The 20,084-nt window shown below is 42.3% G+C and overlaps 1 protein-coding gene across 1 annotated transcript in view; it reads right to left on the bottom strand.

The window, feature by feature from the left end:
• LOC309560572 (uncharacterized protein) overlaps positions 1-20,084 on the bottom strand; it is an 89,090-nt gene that overhangs the window by 38,838 nt on the left and 30,168 nt on the right. Inside the window, exons 5-7 of the mRNA XM_082264197.1 lie at positions 15,191-15,303; positions 3,146-3,258; positions 1,592-1,749 (exon numbers count right to left, since the gene is read on the bottom strand). Coding sequence (XP_082120323.1) covers positions 1,592-1,749; positions 3,146-3,258; positions 15,191-15,303 — 384 coding nt within the window. The remainder of the gene's footprint in view (positions 1-1,591; positions 1,750-3,145; positions 3,259-15,190; positions 15,304-20,084) is intronic.

The raw sequence follows: 20,084 nt of genomic DNA, 5'->3' as shown, positions 1-20,084 counted from the left end.
ATGCAGATCAGAAAAGTCACAATGAAGTTTTAACTCCTACCTTACATACGTTCTAGGTCAGTGACTCAGAAATTACTAACACTACTAATCCAGCTTTACAGGCAGGCAACTAGCATTTAAGGGACGGTATGCAGTCACAACTTTTCTTCTTTAATACAGGTTTAAAGCAGACTGTATTGTACAATATATACTCACTGGCCACGTTATTAGGTACACTTTGGTAGTACCAGGTTGGACCCCCTTTTGCCTTCAAAATTGCCCTAATTCTTCTTGGCATGGATTAAACAAGGTGTTGGAAACATTCTTCAAATATTTTGGTCCATACTGATATGATAGCATCATGCAGTTGCTGCAGATTTGTCGGCTGCACATCCATGATGCGAATCTCCCGTTCCACCACATACCAAAGGTGCTCTATTGGATTGAGATCTGGTGAGTGTGGAGGCCATTGGAGTACAGTGATGTCATTGTCATGTTGAAGAAAGCAGTGGTGAGATGATTTGAGCTTTGTGACATGGGGCATTATCCTGCTGGAAGGAGCCACCAGAAGATGGGTACACTGTAGTCATAAAGTGATGGAAAAGGTCAGCAACAATACTCAGGTAGGCCGTGGTGTTCTAAATGATGTTCAGTTGGTACTAAGGGGCCTAAAGTGTGCCAAGAAAATATCCCCCAAACCATTATACCACCACCACCACCAGCCTGAACCATTGATACAAGACAGGATGGATCCATGCTTTCATGTTGTTTACGCCAAATTCTGCCCCTACCATCTGAATGTCTCAGCTGAAATGGAGACTTATCAGACCCCGAAACGGTTTTCCAATCTTCTATTGTCCAATTTTGGGGAGCCTGTGTGAATTGTAGCCTCAGTTTCCTGTTCTTAGCGGACATGAGCGACACTCGTGTGGTGTACTGCTACTGTACCCATCTGCTTCAAGGTTCGATGTGTTGTGCATTCAAAGATGGTATTCTGCATACCTTGGTTGTAAGGAGAGGTTATTTGAGTCACCGTTGACTTTCTATCACCTCAAACCAATCTGCCCATTCTCCTCTGACCTCCGACTTAAACAAGGCATTTTCGTCCACACAGCTGCCGCTTTCTAAATATTTTCTTTTTTTCGGACGATTCTCTGTAAACCCTTGAGATGGTGATGTGTGAAAACCCCAGTAGATCAGCAGTTTTTGAAATACTCAGACCAGCCCGTCTGGCACCAACAACCATGCCACATTCAAAGTCACCTAAATCCCCTTTCTTCCCCATTCTGATGCTCGGTTTGAAATTCAGCAAGTCGTCTTTACCACATTTAGATGCCTACATGCATTGAGTTGCTGCCGTGTGATTGGCTGATTAGCAATTTGTGTTACCAAGCAATGGAACAGGTGTACCTAAATAAAGTGGCTGGTGAGTGTATGGTCACAATTGTGTGGAATTTTGGAGGAGATAATTGGAGGGCACAAGTACAGACATATTGTCCTAATGCCACCACAGTAGCAGACATCTGGCCTCTAAGGTAATTGCATCATGTGTCTAAGGCTGGTCCTGGCTCTCATCTACCTTCTCAATACTGTATATATTTCCCTTTCTCACCTGTCATAGGGACACTTTGTGCTTTCTCTCACTGTAGTGTCAATGTCATCCCCAATCAGCCAGTGAAAGTTTAGATCACTATACAAGCGGAGAGCGCGCCTCTTCTTCTTAGAGAGGTAATTGCATCCAGCGTTAAAGTCTCCCATAAAAACCAGATTCTGTTATAAATATAAAGAAGAGAAAATCATTTCTGAGTAGATTCTAAAAAAAAAAAAAATATATATTGTTGCCACGTGAAGTAAAACTCACATATATAGAGTATATAGAGTGTAGAGTGTGTTGTTTTTTTTTTTTTTTTTTTTGCTATCTGTGTTCCATTGGGGAGATTTTCCCTCATTTCCTGTCCTGGGAAAATAAGTGAGGAAAAATCTCTCTCAAATGAAGAGAAATATTCTTAGATATCCGTTTCCAGAAAAGTTGTCCCCAATTGAGGATTTCCTCTCGCTTATTGTTCTTTGACAACTGTAATATATTACATTTCCAGTACTGACAGAGGTTCTAATGCTTCACCATTCTATAGAAGACAAATTCTACATTAAAATGTAACTCTAGAAATTTCTAAGTGTGATTAGGATTCTGTTCGTAACAGACAGTGAAATAAGCCAAAAAAAAACACAACTAGTTAAAGCGTATCTGAACCAAGCCTCCTAAAGCCCCGTACACATGATAAGAAATTCGGAAGGGAAATTTCGTTCGACGACCGATCTGCCGATTTTCGGCTTGTTAGTATGGTGCTTTCGACAGCCGACTACAACTTTTCGCCTGACAAAATCCTGATGTGCAGGCATTAAAATTTTTGTCCTCCGTCAACACACGTCCGATTTTTGTCTCATTTTACAGATTTCGACGGGGGAAAATCTTATGAGCAAGACTAGGCATGCTCAGAGATGAAAGAACACATACAAAACAATCCAACACATGACATCACTTCTGAAGTAGAATTCTGTAGTACGGAAAAATTTGTGTGCAGTATAGAGCACATTCCAACCAACAGACACCACTCTGGACAAAAGACGGACCACCGGTCGGCGGAAATTCGTAGCGTGTATACGGGGCTTAACTTTGGAATTTGAAAAAAGGGACATCGGCAGACAGAAAAGACATGTGAGAATGGGCATCGCTACATTGTCCTGAATATTGGGCGTGGTATAATGGAGCATGGTCAAATAAGAATCTGAACCAACATAGTGTATACGCTGCACACAATCTGCAGTCCTTATACCCAAAAACAAGAATTGGTTCAGAGCGAGAGATTATATGTGAACAAATCCACGTTGAAAAGTGCTGTCGTCCTGACATGTTTCAGGCACCAGGAGCAAAAGGAGGAAATTTTAAGGCAGGATTACTGGAGAGGTGGAACACAGGGAGACCCTCACCAGTGAAGTGATTTTCATAAAAGTCTAGTTTATAGCTATGTAGCGAACAGAATAGCAAATATTTTATCAGTTAAAACTATTTATATAGAAGTATGTGTTTCACTGGTATATTTAGCGGCTTCATTGGAGTTGGATCTGCTTTTTTTTTTAAATATCAGAATAATTGTTTCTTACTTACATTACAGCGCCAGTGTTCCATGACGTTCAAAAATACATCATAAAGGGCTTCAAGTTCCTCATCAGCTTTATCTGGGGCAGTATGCTGTGGAATCACAACCAGGTCTTGCAGGTCTGAAGAGAAGAAGAGGTAACGCATGTATGTGTATATATATATATATATATATATATATATATATATATATATATATATATATATATGTATATATATATATATATATATATATCATAGGTAAAAAGGCGCTGGTAATCTTAATATATCACGCGTTATAAAAATTAATAGGTGATTTAAAGTGTAATATATGTGATTAAAAATTGCTACAAATATATATATGATCTACTATTGGTGCAAGATCATATATATATTTGTAGCAATTTTTAATCACATATATTACACTTTAAATCACCTATTAATTTTTATAACGCGTGATATATTAAGATTACCAGCGCCTTTTTACCTATGATATATACCTATTTATTGTTTTATTACAATTAAAAGGGCAGCAGGTTCAAAAATCTTTTATTTAAAGGGCCAGGCGCCTTCTCTTTTCTTTTTATTGATATATATATATATATACAGTGCCTTGCGAAAGTATTCGGCCCCCTTGAACTTTGCGACCTTTTGCCACATTTCAGGCTTCAAACATAAAGATATAAAACTGTAATTTTTTGTGAAGAATCAACAACAAGTGGGACACAATCATGAAGTGGAATGAAATTTATTGGATATTTCAAACTTTTTTTAACAAATAAAAAAACTGAAAAATTGGGCGTGCAAAATTATTCAGCCCCCTTAAGTTAATACTTTGTAGCGCCACCTTTTGCTGCGATTACAGCTACATAGTTACATAGTTACATAGTTAGTGAGGTTGAAAAAAGACAACAGTCCATCCAGTTCAACCTATGATGTGTGTGTGTGTTTGCTTTTAACTGTACATTGTATACCCCTGTATGTTGTGGTCTTTAAGGTGTCCATCTAATAGTTTTTTGAAACTATCAATGCTCCCTGCTGATACGACTGCTTGTTGAAGAGAATTCCACATCCTTACCGCTCTTACAGTGAAGAACCCCTTACGCACTTTAAGGTTAAACCGCCTTTCCTCTAGTTTTAGTGAGTGGCCACGTGTCTTATTGTATCTCCTTTCTCTGAATAGTTTGTTCCTTATGCTCGGGTCACCAGTACAGTATTTGTACATTGATATCATATCCCCCCTCAATCGTCTTTTCTCCAGAGAGAAAAGGTTCAGTGCTTGTAGTCTTTCCTCATAGCTGATGTCCTCCATTCCCCTAATTATTTTTGTTGCCCTTCTCTGGACTTTCTCCAGTTCCAGCACATCCTTCCTGAGGACCAGTGCCCAGAACTGGACAGCATACTCCAGATGTGGCCGGACCAGAGTCTTGTAGAGTGGGAGAATAATCTCTTTATTTCTGGAGTGAATCCCCTTTTTTATACATCCCAGTATTCTGTTGGCTTTGCTTGCGGCGGCTTGGCATTGCATGCCACTGCCAAGCTTGTTGTCTACCAGTACCCCTAAGTCCTTTTCCATCCTAGACTCACCCAGAGGTTCCCCCCCTAGTGAGTAGCTTGCTTTCTGGTTTCTGGCCCCCAAGTGCATTACTTTACATTTATCAACATTAAACCTCATCTGCCATGTAGTTGCCCACCCCGTTATTTTGTTCAGGTCTGCTTGCAAGGTTTCCACATCCTGCATAGAAGATATTGGCATGCCTAGTTTAGTATCATCTGCAAATACTGAGATTGTACTCGATATACCCTCCTCTAGATCATTTATGAACAAATTAAACAGGATTGGTCCCAGGACAGAACCCTGGGGGACCCCACTTTCCACACCCGCCCAATCCGAGTACTCCCCATTAATCACCACCCTCTGTACTCTCCCCTGGAGCCAGTTCTCTATCCAGGTACTCACCTTCTGATCCATACCTACCTTCCTTAGTTTGTACAGTAATCGTTTGTGGGGAACGGTGTCAAAGGCCTTTGCAAAGTCCAGATATACCACATCCACAGGCTTACCTTTATCTAGGTGGCTGCTCACTTCATCGTAGAAGGTTAATAGATTGGTTTGGCACGAACGATTTTTCATGAATCCATGCTGATTACTACTTATAATACCATTTTCATTACTAAAGTCTTGTATGTGGTCCCTTAACATCCCCTCCAAAATTTTGCAGACTACAGATGTTAGGCTGACCGGCCTATAGTTACCCGGGATATATCTCGGCCCCTTCTTAAATATTGGTACCACGTTGGCTTTTTTCCAATCAGCTGGCACCATACCCGTCTGTAAACTATCCTTAAAGATCAAGAATAATGGTCTGGCAATCACCTGGCTGAGCTCATTAAGAACCCTCGGGTGCAAGCCATCTGGTCCCGGGGATTTATTTATGTTAAGTTTCTCTAGTTTAGCTCTAAGTCTATCTTCTGTTAACCATGGCGGCACTTCCTGAGGTGTATTATTTAGTTCGGCCTTACAAGCTGGGTTTGTGTAGCCCCCCGATTCTTTTGTGAAGACTGAAGAGAAGAAATGATTTAACACTTCCGCCTTTTCTCTGTCCTCAGTGGCCATATTTCCTTTATCATCTTTTATGGGGCCAATGTGTTCTGGCCTCGCTTTCTTACTGTTTATATACTTAAAGAACTTCTTGGGGTTCTTTTTACTCTCCTCCGCTTTATGTCTCTCGTGTTCTATTTTAGCCGCCCTGATTTCATCTTTATATTTCTTATTACACTCTTTGTAATGCTTAAATGCTGCCAATGACCCCTCAGTCTTGTATTTTTTGAAGGCCTTTTCTTTAGCTCTAATATACATTTTTATGTTGGAGTTTAGCCACCCAGGGTTTATTTTTGCTCTTTTAAATTTATTTCCCTTTGGAATGCACTGGCCAATCCCCCTGTTTAGTATGCTCTTGAAGCACTCCCATTTTTCCTCCGTGTTCTTTGTTCCCAGGGTTCTATCCCAATTGATATTTTCTAGCAGCAAGCGCAGTTTAGGGAAATTGGCTCTTTTGAAATTCAGGGTCCTTATATTACCCCTCAGCTTCCTATTACTGTAATTAATACTGAAACTTATTGACCTATGGTCACTGTTTCCTAAGTTGTCCCGTATTTCTATATCCGTGATCAGGTCTGTATCGTTGCTAATCAGTAGGTCAAGTACCGCATTGTTTCTTGTCGGTGCATTCACCATCTGACCCATGAAATTGTCCTTCAAAACATTTAGGAACTGCCTAGCCTTGGCTGAGTGCGCGGTTCCTTCTGCCCAGTCTATATCTGGATAATTAAAGTCCCCCATTATAATGACATTTCCCATCCTTGCTGCCAATCCTATCTGTAAAAGGAGGTCCGCCTCACCCTCCTCCCTCTGGTTGGGGGGCCTATAGCATACGCCCAATATTACCTTCCCCGCCGTGCCTTCCCTTTGAAGCTCTACCCATAGGGATTCTGCCTCATCCATAGCTCCATTATTAATATCATCCCTCATATTTACCTGTATACTGTTCTTAATATACAGACATACCCCTCCCCCTTTTTTACCCTCTCTATCTCTGCGATAAAGGGAATACCCCTGAATGGTCGCCATCCAGTCATGAGAGCTGTCAAACCAAGTCTTAAGTTATCCCCACAAAATCTAAGTCCTCCTCAAACATCAGCAGCTCCAGCTCTCCCATCTTGTTGGCCAGGCTTCTGGCATTGGTATACAAACCTCTTAATTTTGATCGGTTACATTTATCCTCATTTGATGTTTTTAGGCTGCTCTCTTGATTTTTCCCCATACCCACCCTGGGTTTAGGAGCTCCGAACACCCTACCGCTAATGCCCCCATTTCTGCCCTCTGAAACTTGCTTTCCCCTGGTTAATTCTACATCTGTACCCTCCCCCCCATTCCCTAGTTTAAAAGCCCCTCTAACTTTTTGGCCATCCTTGCACCAAGTACGGCTGCACCCACCCCATTTAGGTGCAATCCGTCCCTACCAAAGAGCCGGTGACCGACTGAGAAGTCGGCCCAGTTCTCCAGGAACCCGAAACCCTCCTTACTACACTGGCTGTAAGTCGCTTGGGGTATGTCTCTATCAGTTTTGCACATCGAGAGACTGACATTTTTGCCCATTCCTCCTTGCAAAACAGCTCGAGCTCAGTGAGGTTGGATGGAGAGCGTTTGTGAACAGCAGTTTTCAGTTCTTTCCACAGATTCTTGATTGGATTCAGGTCTGGACTTTGACTTGGCCATTCTAACACCTGGATATGTTTATTTGTGAGCCATTCCATTGTAGATTTTGTCTTGTTAGAAGACAAATCTCTGTCCCAGTCTCAGGTCTTTTGCAGACTCCATCAGGTTTTCTTCCAGAATGGTCCTGTATTTGGCTCCATCCATCTTCCCATCAATTTTAACCATCTTCCCTGTCCCTGCTGAAGAAAAGCAGGCCCAAACCATGATGCTGCCACCACCATGTTTGACAGTGGGGATGGTGTGTTCAGGGTGATGAGCTGTGTTGCTTTTACGCATAACGTTTTGCATTGTTTCCAAAAAGTTCGATTTTGGTTCCATCTGACCAGAGCACCTTCTTCCACATGTTTGGTGTGTCTCCCAGGTGGCTTGTGGCAAACTTTAAATGACACTTTTTATGGATATCTTTAAGAAATGGCTTTCTTCTTGCCACTCTTCCATAAAGGCCAGATTTGTCCAGTATACGACTGAATGTTGTCCTATGGACAGAGTCTCCCACCTCAGCTGTAGATCTCTGCAGTTCATCCAGAGTGATCATGGGCCTCTTGGCTGCATCTCTGATCAGTCTTCTCCTTGTATGAGCTGAAAGTTTAGAGGGACGGCCAGGTCTTCGTAGATTTGCAGTGGTCTGATACTCCTTTTATTTCAATATTATCACTTGCACAGTGCTCCTTGGGATGTTTAAAGCTTGGGAAATCTTTTTGTATCCAAATCCAGCTTTAAACTTCTCCACAACAGTATCTCGGATCTGTCTGGTGTGTTCCTTGTTCTTCATGATGCTCTCTGCTCTTTAAACGGACCTCTGAGACTATCACAGTGCAGGTGCATTTATACAGAGACTTGATTACACACAGGTGGATTCTATTTATCATCATTAGTCATTTAGGTCAACATTGGATCATTCAGAGATCCTCACTGAACTTCTGGCAAGAGTTTGCTGCACTGAAAGTAAAGGGGCTGAATAATTTTGCACGCCCAATTTTTCAGTTTTTTTATTTGTTAACAAAGTTTGAAATATCCAATAAATTTCGTTCCAATTCATGATTGTGTCCCACTTGTTGTTGATTCTTCACAAAAAATTACAGATTTATATCTTTATGTTTGAGTCCCGGTTCACACTGATGCGGCTGCGCCGATCGCATGCAATATCGGAGCGCACTGCTCCTTCATTACATGCGATCGGCTGTGCGGTGCGAGTTTAGCCATACACTTTGTATGGCTAAATTTGCACCGCACCCGCAGCAAACACGCACAGGACCCTTTTTTGCAGCCGCATCAGGATCGGATCGCACAGCGGTTCACACTTGTGCGATCCGATCCTGTGCGAACTGCAAGATCGCACTGCGATATGCGATCAAACTGGGGGTGTCGTTAAGATTACATTGACACCCCCAACGTATCGCATATGGCAGTGTGAACTGCCGGGGGTGCGTTTGCGATGCGGGAACAGGCTGCGAATTCCCGCATCGCATAAGTGTGAACCGAGCCTGAAGCCTGAAATGTGGCAAAAGGTTGCAAAAAAGTTCAAGGGGGCCGAATACTTTCGCAAGGCACTGTACACACACACACACACACAGTATCTCGCAAAAGTTAGTACACCCCTCTCATTTTTGTAAATATTTTATCATATCTTTTCATGTGACAACACTGAAGAAATGACACTTTGCTACAATGTAAAGTAGTGAGTGTACAGCTTGTATAACAGTGTAAGTCCCGGTTCACACTTCTGCGATGCGGGAACGTTGCGAATATGCAGTGTGTTTCCGCATCGCATCCGCACCCCTGGCAGTTCACACTGCCATATGCGATACCCAGGGGGTGTCAATTAAAAGTTAACGACACTCCCAGTTGAGTTAGCATATCGCAGTGCGATCTGCAAGTTCGCACAGAATCGGATCGCACTAGTGTGAACCACCATGCGAACCAATTCTGCTGCGGATAAAAAAAAGGTTCATGTGCGTGTTTAGTGCGATTGCGGTGCGAATTCAGCCGAATTCAGCCATACAAACTATATGGCTGAAATTTGCACCGCACAGAGACTGCATATCATTTAGGAGCAGTGCGCTCCGAATTACATGTGATCTCTGTGATCGCACTAATGTGAACCGGCACTAAATTTGCTGTCCCCTCAAAATAACTCAACACACAGCCATTAATGTCTAAACCACTGGAAACAAAAGTGAGAACACCCCAAAGTGAAAATGTTCAAACTGAGGCCCAATTAGCCATTTTCCCTCCCCAGTGTCATGTGACTCATTAGTGTTACAAGGTCTCAGGTGTGAATGGGGAGCAGGTGTGTTAAATTTGGTGTTATCGCTCTCACTCTCTCTTACTGGTGACTGGAAGTTAAACATGGCACCTCATAGCAAAGAACTCTGATCCCTGCACGGTGGCCAAGACCATACAGCAGTTTAACAGGCCAGGTTACACTCAGAACAGGCCTCCACCATGGAAGAAGTTAAATGCATGTGCTCAGCCTCATATCCAGAGGTTGTCTTTGGGAAATAGACGTATGAGTGCTGCCAGCATTGCTGCAGAGGTTGAATGGGTAGGGAGTCAGCCTGTCAGTGCTCAGACCATAGGCCGCACACTGCATCAAATTGGTCTGAATGGCTGTCATCCCAGAAGGAAGCCTCTTCTAAAGATGATGCACAAGAAAGCGTGCAAACAGTTTGCTGAAGACAAGCAGACTAAAGACATGGATTACTGGAATCATGTTCTGTGGTCTGATGAGACCAAGATAAACTTATTTTGTTTAGATGGTGTCAAGCGTGTGTCGGCAACTAGGTGAGGAGTACAAAGACAAGTGTATCTTGCCTACAGTCAAGTATGGTGGTGGGAGTGTCATGGTCTGGGACGGTATGAGTGCTGCCAGCACTGGGGAGCTACAGTTCATTGAGGGAACCATGAATGCCAACATATACTGTGACATACTGAAGCAGAGCATGATCCCCTCCCTTTGGAGACTGGCTGCAGGACAGTATTCCAACATGATAATGACCTCAAACACACCACCAAGATGACCACTGCCTTGCTAAAGAAGTTGAGGGTAAAGGCGATGGACTGGCCAAGCATGTCTCCTGACCTAAACCCTATTGAGCATCTGTGGGGCATCCTCAAACGGAAGGTGGAGGAGCGCAAGGTCTCTAACATCAACCAGCTCCATGATGTCGTCATGGAGGAGTGGAAGAGGACTCCAGTGGCAGCCTGTGAAGCTCTGGTGAACTCCATGCCCAAGAGGGTTGAGGCAGTGCTGGAAAATAATGGTGGCCACACAAAATGTTGATACTTTGGGCCCAATTTTTTAATTTTCACTTAGGTTGTACTCACTTTTGTTGCCAGTGGTTTAGACATTAATGGCTGTGTGTTGAGTTATTTTGAAGGGACAGCAAATTTGCACTATTATACAAGCTGTACACTCACTACTCTACATTGTAGCCAAATGTCATTTCTTCAGTGTTGTCACATTAAAAGTTATAATAAAATATTTATAAAATTGTGAGGGGTGTACTCACTTTTGTAAGATACTATATATACATGTATATATATATATATATGTATATATACACACACATACACATACACACACAGTATATATTGTGACAGTATATATTTGTGAATTGTTTTACTGTGTAAAATTGAAACCGCTGTATAGGGAAGTTTAATGGACTTTACTTTCGTTGTGTGTTTACTATAAGTCAGCTGGCAAGCCCTGAAATGAAGTTCAGACTGGCATGGTTTTCATTTACAAATGCTTTTACCACGGAGCTGAATTCCCTATATTACAATGTATAGGTTATGGAGAGTCAGCCTGGGGCAGGATCAAAAGGGGGTTAACTGTAGATGGCAGGTACTTTAGCCCTGCTTTTTAATTAGCTGAACAGAGAGTGAGTGGAGCTGCATGCAGTCTGGAAGACTTGATTGTCTGAGATTTACCTGATTGGTGAGCCTGCCTCTAAGGCCCCTTACACACAAGTGGTCCGATTGGGTCTGCCGCCATTTTTTCATCTATGGAGCGGCCGATGTAAACGGACGTGTGTCTGTTTACACCCCCCCCCCCCCACCTCCAATCCGATCCAGCAAAAACAAATGAAAGGGGATCTGTTCCCCTCCATCTGGCCGGATTGGGAGACAGTCAGGTGTAAATGGACAGCCAGTTCATTTATATCCGACTGTTCATAGAGTAGAGTGGGCTGTGTCCATGCTTGCTCTGCATAAGTGGAGCGAACACAGACCTTTCATCCGCCCACTCAGCACTACAGCTGTTTGGTTGCAGCTGCTGATCAAATAAAAATTTTCCAACATTCCTGTTCAACCTTTAGTCAAAGGTTAGAACAACTTCTGTCAGGTGAGAATGGCCATAAATTAATCAAAATTTTGATAGTCCCTGCTGAACCGTCTGAATTTCCCTCCTGTACCACAATTCCGCTAAAGCTGTACAAAATTGTACAAAAATAAAGACATGTAACTGTTGTGCAACAGCAACCATTCACATATTTCAGTTTAGTGCACTAGTGGGTTTCCATGAGAAAAGGGAACAACCCTGTCACATACATTTTAAACAACTGAGCACAATAAACTGTAAAAAAATGTACAGTATATAGATTACTATTAATAGCAATTCCGAGATTAAATGTCTACTTGAAAATTATCCTTGCATGACTTGATCAGCAGCAGTTAAAAGAAAATCAAAACTACAATACAGAAGAATCTTAGAATACTGTAGATCATAGCAAAAATTACTATAGCTGGGTTCTACTTGTGTATTGTTGATCGTACATACATCTTGAAAAAGTACAGGATGGGAGTGTTTTTTTTTCTGGAGGAAGAAGCAGGCCACGTATACCAAAAATGTCACATATGGGTGGACTGACCCCATAAGCTGTGGTTTATTATCAGGACAGTAAGTCTAGTTCACAACTATGTGGTTGAGGTCCATACGTTTTTCAGGCACGTTTTGCGGTGCATTTTTAAACTTGCGTTTTTGCATGGATTTTTCATGTATTTTGTGTTTTACATTTTATGTTTTTATTTTGTATATCCCTTTAAAAACACTGTATATAGCTGGCTGCAATATACAATGAGGGAAAAAAGTATTTGATCTCCTGCTGATTTTGTACGTTTTCCCACTGACAAAGAAATGATCAGTCTATAATTCTAATGGTAGGTTTATTTTAACAGTGAGAGACAGAATAATAAAAATATCCAAAAAAAAAAAAAACCACATTTCAAAAAAGTTATAAATTGATTTGCATTTTAATGAGTGAAATAAGTATTTGATCTATCAATCAGCAAGATTTCTGGCTCCCAGATGTCTTCTTTGCAGGTAACGAGCTGAGATTTGGAGCACTCTTAAAGGGAGTACTCCTAATCTCAGCTTGCTTCCTGTATAAAAGACACCTGTCCACAGAAGCAATCAATCAATCAGATTCTAATCTCTCCACCATGACCAATACCAAAGAGCTGTCCAAGGATGTCAGGGACAAGATTGTAGACCTACACAAGACTAGAATGGGCTACAAGACCATCACCAAGCAAATTGGTGAGAGGGTGACAACAGGTGGTGCGATTATTCGCAAATGGAAGAAGCACAAAATAACTGTCAATCTTCCTCAGTCTGGGGCTCCTTACAAGATCTCCCCTCATGGAGTTTTAATGATCATGAGAATGGTGAGGAATCAGCCCAAAACTACACGGAAGAATTTTGTCAATAATCTCAAGGCAGCTGGGATTACAGTCACCAAGAAAACAATTGGTAACACACTATGCCGTGAAGGACTGAAATCCTGCAGCGCTCGCAAGGTCCCCCTGTTCAAGAAAGCACATATACAGGCCTGTCTGAAGTTTGCTAATGAATATCTTTATGATTCAGAGGAGAACTGGGTGAAAGTGTTGTGGTCAGATAAGACCAAAATCGATCTTTTTGGCATCAACTCAACTCTACTGTTTGGAGGAGGAGGAATGCTGCCTATGACCCCAAGAACCAAACGTCAACCTCGAAACCCTAAAGACTTGGGGAGGATCTGCAAAGAGGTGTGGGACAAAATCCTTCCTGAGATGTGTGCAAACCTGGTGGCCAGCTACAAGAAATGTCTGACCTCTGTGATTGCCAACAAGGGTTTTGCTACCGAGTACTAAGCCATGTTTTGCAAAGGGGTGAAATGCACATGAATTTATAACTTTTTTTAAATGTATAACTTTTTTAAAAAATCAGCAGGTGATCAAGTACTTTTTTCTCTTACTGTATACTGTATATAGCTGGTTGTTTTAATTTTGGCCGCGGGGCCTGGTATGGATTTGGGAGGGACTCCAAGTCGCGCTCCTTAGCAACTAGCTACAATTACACCCCTGAGCTACATAAAGTGTTTTTAAAAGGGGGGGGGGGGTGGAAACGCAAAAAAATCCCTCCAGTGGAGACACAGATAAGGCCTTGTTAATACAGGGCATATAATTTCATACCCTAGGGTGCACCTAAACAAAAGTCACATTGGAAGCAGCAGTTGTGTCCCTGCAGCCACCGTGTCCCAATAGAAAACAAAGGTACTGACCGCACAGGGAAGCAGGAAACACCTGTAGATCCCTGTGCAGGTAGGCAGGGCCATCACATTGGGCATAGATTCATACACCCCATGTAAAAATGGCCTTAACCTGACAGAGGTTGTCATCCTTTCCCACTCTATACAACATTAAAAAAATAAAAAGTTTTGTTGTTCCACTTTAACCGGTTGCCGACCGCCGCACGACTATATACTGCGGCGGTCAGCCCCGGCCAGGCAGAGTGACGTATGGATACGTCACTCGGCTGTCACTGACTTGAGAGCCACGGCTCGTTCACAGACAAGTCAGTGCGTGTGACCGGCAGATTCGATGTCCGCCGGTCACACTACGATCGCTCCGGTGAAGGGAGAAAGGCGGAGCAGCTTATGTAAACAAGCCGCTGTCATTCTCCCTGGTGTAAAAATGAAGATCAGACGGTTCTACTATGTAGGACCGTTGATCTTTGTTTTTACACCAATAGCCATGTCCCTATACAGTTAGAATCACGCCCCTAGGACACACTTAACCTCTCCCTCTCCAATAAAGTTAACCCCTTCCCTGCCAGTGTCATTTTTGCAGTAACAGTGCATATGTATAGCACTGATTACTGCAGTAATGTCACTGGTACCCCCAAAAGTGTCAAAAATGTCAGTCAAGGGTCCGATCTGTCCGCCGCAATATCGCAGTACCGAAAAAAAAATCGCAGATCGCCGCCATTACGCATTAAAAAAAAAAACACCAAAAATGACAAAAATCTTTCCCTTTGTTAGTAAACGCGATAACTTTTGCGCAAACCAATCAAAATACGCTTTTTGCAATTTTTTTTACCAAACATATGTAGCATAAAACAAATTGGCCGAAAATGTTAAAAAATTTTGATTTTTACATTTTTTTTTGGGGAATTTCATATAAAAAAATTTGAAAAATATAGTTATTTTTGCAAAATCGACGCTTTTTTTTGTTTATAGCGCATGATCAAAAAATTGCACAGGTGATCAAATACCACCAAAAGAAAGCTCTGTTTGTGGGAAAAAAAGGACGTCAAATTCGTTTAGGTACAGCGTCGCACAACCGCGCAATTGTCCGTTAAAGTCACGCAGTAAAAAATCGCAAAAAAACCCCTGGTCTTTTAGCAGCCAAATCCTCCGGGGCTTAAGTGGTTAAAACCTATATGTATGTAAGTATGAATATGATTCTTTCTATTGATACATCCCAGTCACCAATGTAATTTCAAAACCTACAATGTTCCCGCATTTACTGACCTGGGTATCGCAATGTGAAGCGGACCACATATGGTTCCCGAGCAAACACGTCTGGTTTCTTTGGGTCATTGTCATGGTATTTGTACTGATCCCTCACAGAAATCTTGTCTGATCTAAGAAGGTAATCGGGAGGAGATTAGGATTAGGAGAAGGTGAGGAATCAGTTAAAGACTGAGGCTGGGTTCACACCTAATGCGGATGCGGTTCACAGCAGTGGTTTCGGTGGGTCCCTGTTCTCCATTTTTGGGAGGAATCAGGCCCGAATTTTTGCCTGAATTGTCCCTGAAGACCCCTGTGCAATCCGCTCCGAAGCAGCCATGGAGATGTGTGTATCGGCTCCATTGAGAACCGGTCACCATCTCCTTCCATGGGAATTGGATGCAGGGAAACCCAGTCTAAAGTGATTGTAAAGTCTGATTTTTTTTTTTCTATTAAAATAACAAACATGCCATACTTACCTGTTTTGTGTAATAGTTTTGCACAGAGCAGCCCAGGTCCCCCTCTTCTTGGGTCCCTGACTGGAGCGCCTGGTCTCTCCCTCCTGTTAAGTGCCCCCACAGCAAGCAGCTTGCTATGGGGGCACCTGAGCCAAGCCACATCTCCTTGTATCCATTCAGACACAGATCTGCGGTTTGGCCCCGCCCCCTCTCTCTCCTCGTTGGCTGAGTTTGATTGACAGCAGCAGGAGCCAATGGCGCCGCTGCTGTGTCACATCCAATCAGGAGGGAGAGTCCCCAAGGACCAAGGCATTTGTGGACATCCCTGGATCGAGGGGGGGCTCAGGTAAGTATTAGGGGGGCCGAAGAAGGCTGCTGCACAGAGAAGGCTTTTTATCTTAATGCATAGAATACATTAAGTATTAGGGGGCTGAGGAAGGCTGCTGCACAGAGAAGGCTTTTTATCTTCATGCATAGAATACATTAAGATAAACATACTTCTGCCTTTACAACCACCTTAAATCAGATATAAAATTTTACATATTAATATTATGTACTTCTTAAGTCAGCAGATCCAAGCTTATTTTCACACATTTGACACATTTTTCATAAACTTCTAAGCTCCATAGTTGAAAAAAATAAACAAAAAAACTGTTGATTATAGTGCTCAATAGCTCAAGCTGAAATTTACACATACAAGTGAATTGGAGCAGTGACCTCCTTTCCTCCTTCCCCTTCAATATGGTTCCATCTGCGGTTTTTAATCAGAAAGCGAGTAGCTGAAATTAGACAACTACTGCTGTGCTCTTGGTTTAGAAAACCCATAGAGCTGTGAAAATCCTGTGTCATGAGAGCACCCAGTATTACATGTTCATTTGTAAAACTATTTTTATAAATATATAAAAAGATAAACAACAGAAGTTTATGACTGCATAAGTTTAAAAAAAAAAAAAATTGACCCCCAAAGTAAATACACTATGCCTTAACAGTAATCCTATCACAAACAAGAATGCAGGTACTGGCATTGCAGACCAATCTGTATAGTAGTCTAGGTCAGTGTCTGAAAATACTGAAATAGGAGGATCAGCATGACAGTCAGGCAATTGTCATTTTCAGGAGAGGTCAGCCGTGGCAGCTCTGTGTCTGGCTCACAGGGCAATTTTAAAGAAAAACCTGGTCATCCTATAGGGGTAGCTAGGTAGGTAGCTAATGGTAGCTACCCATCTTTGTAATCTACCGAGAGGTCAGCAGTTTAACGTAAAGTAGAACTTTACCCATAACAATTTAATAAAAATAACATAAATACCACATTAATAATTATGTTACCAAAATGAGTTTGTGCTGCCTCCAGTATTGTTCCTGTTTCTTCTTGCTGGAGGCTGCCATTTTGCTGAAGCCTAGAGCCCCTGAACAGCAGTAAATCTTTAGGCTGTCTGTAGATCAGCCTCTACAAGTTCGGCACAGTGCCTAAAAATAGAGAGCAACTGAGCATGTGCAGAGCAGGGTAAGACAGTGTATTATTTTAAACAGTATAGGCACTTCTTTTTATGTTTTACATAGCTATACCTGCAAAAGGAGCCAGCCTGAATGATTTATCAGGACTTCATTTTATGACTAAAGTTCCACTTTAACCACTTAAGGACCGGAAGGTTTTACCCCCTTAACCACTTGCCGACCGAGTACGGTAGTACTACTGCGGCAAAGTGGTTCGTTATCGTCTGACGACGTAGTATTAACGTCGTCAGACACTCCCCCTTCTGGGCGGCGCTTGCGCGCTGCCGGAGGCTCGCTCCCGCTGTTTTCATTCACAGCGGGAGTCGGGCCAGGGGAGGAGCAGCGGCGATCGCCGCTGCTCTGCCCCGATCGCCAGGGATCTAGTTGTGAGATCCGCCCGCCTGTGTAAACACAAGCGGGCGGATCTCCATAGTGACAGGGAGTGACAGATCGGACTGTTCAGCATAGCTGGACATCCGATCTGTCCATGACTCACACAGTCACCTCCCCCCCTACATGTCAGTAAGCACCAGGCATACATTAACCCCTCCCTCTCCAATAAAATTAACCCCTTCCCTGCCAGTGTCATTTTTACAGTAACAGTGCATATATATAGCACTGATTACTGCAGTAATGTCACTGGTACCCCCAAAAGTGTCAAAAATGTCAGTCAAGGGTCCGATCTGTCCGCCGCAATGTCGCAGTCCCACAAAAAAAATCGCAGATCGCCGCCATTACGCGTTAAAAAAAAAACACCAAAAATGACAGAAATCTTTCCCTTTGTTAGTAAACGCAATAACTTTTGCGCAAACCAATCAAAATACGCTTATTGCGATTTTTTTTTACCAAACATAGGTAGCAGAAAACAAATTGGCCAAAAATTTTTTAAAAAATTGGTTTTTACATCTTTTTTGGGGGGAATTTCATATAAAAAAATGTTAAAAATATTGTTATTTTTTCAAAATAAACGCTCTTTTTTTGTTTATAGCGCAAAAAGTAAAAATCGCACAGGTGATCAAATACCACCAAAAGAAAGCTCTGTTTGTGGGAAAAAAAGGACGTAAATTTGGGTACGGCTTTGCACGACCGCGCAATTGTCAGTTAAAGTCGCACAGCGCCGAATCGCAAAAAGTGGCCTGGACGGAAGACAGCAAAATCCTCCGGTGGTAAAGTGGTTAATGACCAGGCCATTTTTTGCAATTTGGCACTGTGTGATTTTAACTGGTAATTGCGCGGTCATGCAATGCTATACCCAAACGACATTTATGTCCTTTTTCCCCACAAACCGAGCTTTCTTTTGGTGTATTTGATCACCTCTGCGGTTTTTATTTTTTTAAATATAAACTAAAAAAAGACCAAAGATTTTGAGAAAAAATTACATTTTCTACTTTTTCTTATATAAAAAATCCAATAAACTCAATTTTTGTCATACATTTAGGCCAAAATGTATTTAGCTACGTCTTTGATAAAAAAAAAATCTCAATAAACCTGTATTTATTGGTTTGCGCAAAAGTTGTAGCGTCTACAAACTATGGTGTATATACTGGAATTTACGCAGCTTTTACTTTCTGACTGCCTATCTCATTTCTTGAAGTGCTAAAATGGCAGGGCAGTACAACCCCTCCCCCCCCCAAATTACCCCTTCTTGGAAAGTAGACACCCCAAGGATTTTCCTGAGAGGCATGTCGAGCCCATTGAATATTTAATTTTTTTTGTCACAGGTGTTTGAAAAATGACAACAAAATACATATATATATTTTTTTTACACAAAGTTGTCACTTAAATGATATATTGCTCAAACATGCCATTGGCTATATGTGAAATGACACCCCAAAAATGCATTCTACTGCTTCTCCTGAGTATGGGGATACCACATGTGTGAGACTTTTTGGCAGTCTAGAAAATTACTTTGAACCCCCAAACATTCTATATTTTTTTAAAGCAGAGGCCCTACAGAACAAAATGGTTTGTGTTGCAATTTTCTTTGTCACACGATATTTGCGCAGAGATTTTCCAAACACACATTTTTTATAATTCAATGCACAAATACACTATATATTGCCCAATTGTTTGGTAAAATATAAAAGATGATCTTATGCTGAGTACATAGATACCAAATATGACATGCTCTAAAATTGCGCACACCTGTGCAGCGGCAACAAACTACATACATTTTTTCAGGGGCGGGAGTGTCCGGAAGTCGTGCGGGACGGACGTGCCAGAGGAGAGCTCCGATATCACCGCTCTCTATCCTTTGTAATCCTCCTTCATCTACCCTCTGAGGGGGCTGCAAACACCTCGGGGGGAACCATCTGCACCCCAGGAATCAATATTGGACATTATTGAAAAAAAAAACGCCGGATCGAAGGATCGTTTTTTTAGCTCCGAAGCCGCGGCCTTTCCTGGAGCGGGCCGCGATCGCGAACCCCGGGATCCGGTAAGGCTGCAGTACACAGGGGTCCTCCTTTGGGTGCCCCCCTCACCTACGCATCCCCTCCTACTCCTCACAGAAAGGCCCCATCAAAATCTACAGCTCCCACAGCACAGCAGTCCGCCATCTTGGCTGCAGAAGGGGACAGAGACATCCAACAGGCAGCACACTGCTCACCCTATCCAGCAATCGCCCCTGAATATATACTGGTTCTGTTGGCTGTAATACCGCACACCCGCTAGCCCCTCTCTGGCATCCCAAGAAATCTGGCACTATTTGCACTTGGCGGGGAATATGTAAAGAAGGGGCTCCCCCACCCGTCCGCCTGATACTGCAGTACTTGAGGTAACAAACTACATACATTTTGAAAATCTTTTACAGGTTACCACTTTAGATTTACAGAGGGGAACTATGGCAAGAATTACTTCCCTAGATCTGACATTTGCGGTGATACCTCACATGCATACACAGGGGAGATAGGGGTGCTTGATTTTTTTTTTTTTTTGACACCTTCCCTTTCATTTTTTGAAAT

The sequence above is a fragment of the Pelophylax lessonae genome (assembly GCF_965119305.1).
Source record: "Pelophylax lessonae genome assembly, chromosome: 7".
Classification (NCBI taxonomy): domain Eukaryota; kingdom Metazoa; phylum Chordata; class Amphibia; order Anura; family Ranidae; genus Pelophylax; species Pelophylax lessonae.
Note: the sequence above shows the minus strand (reverse complement) of the source record. Positions and strands in the feature narration are given on the sequence as shown.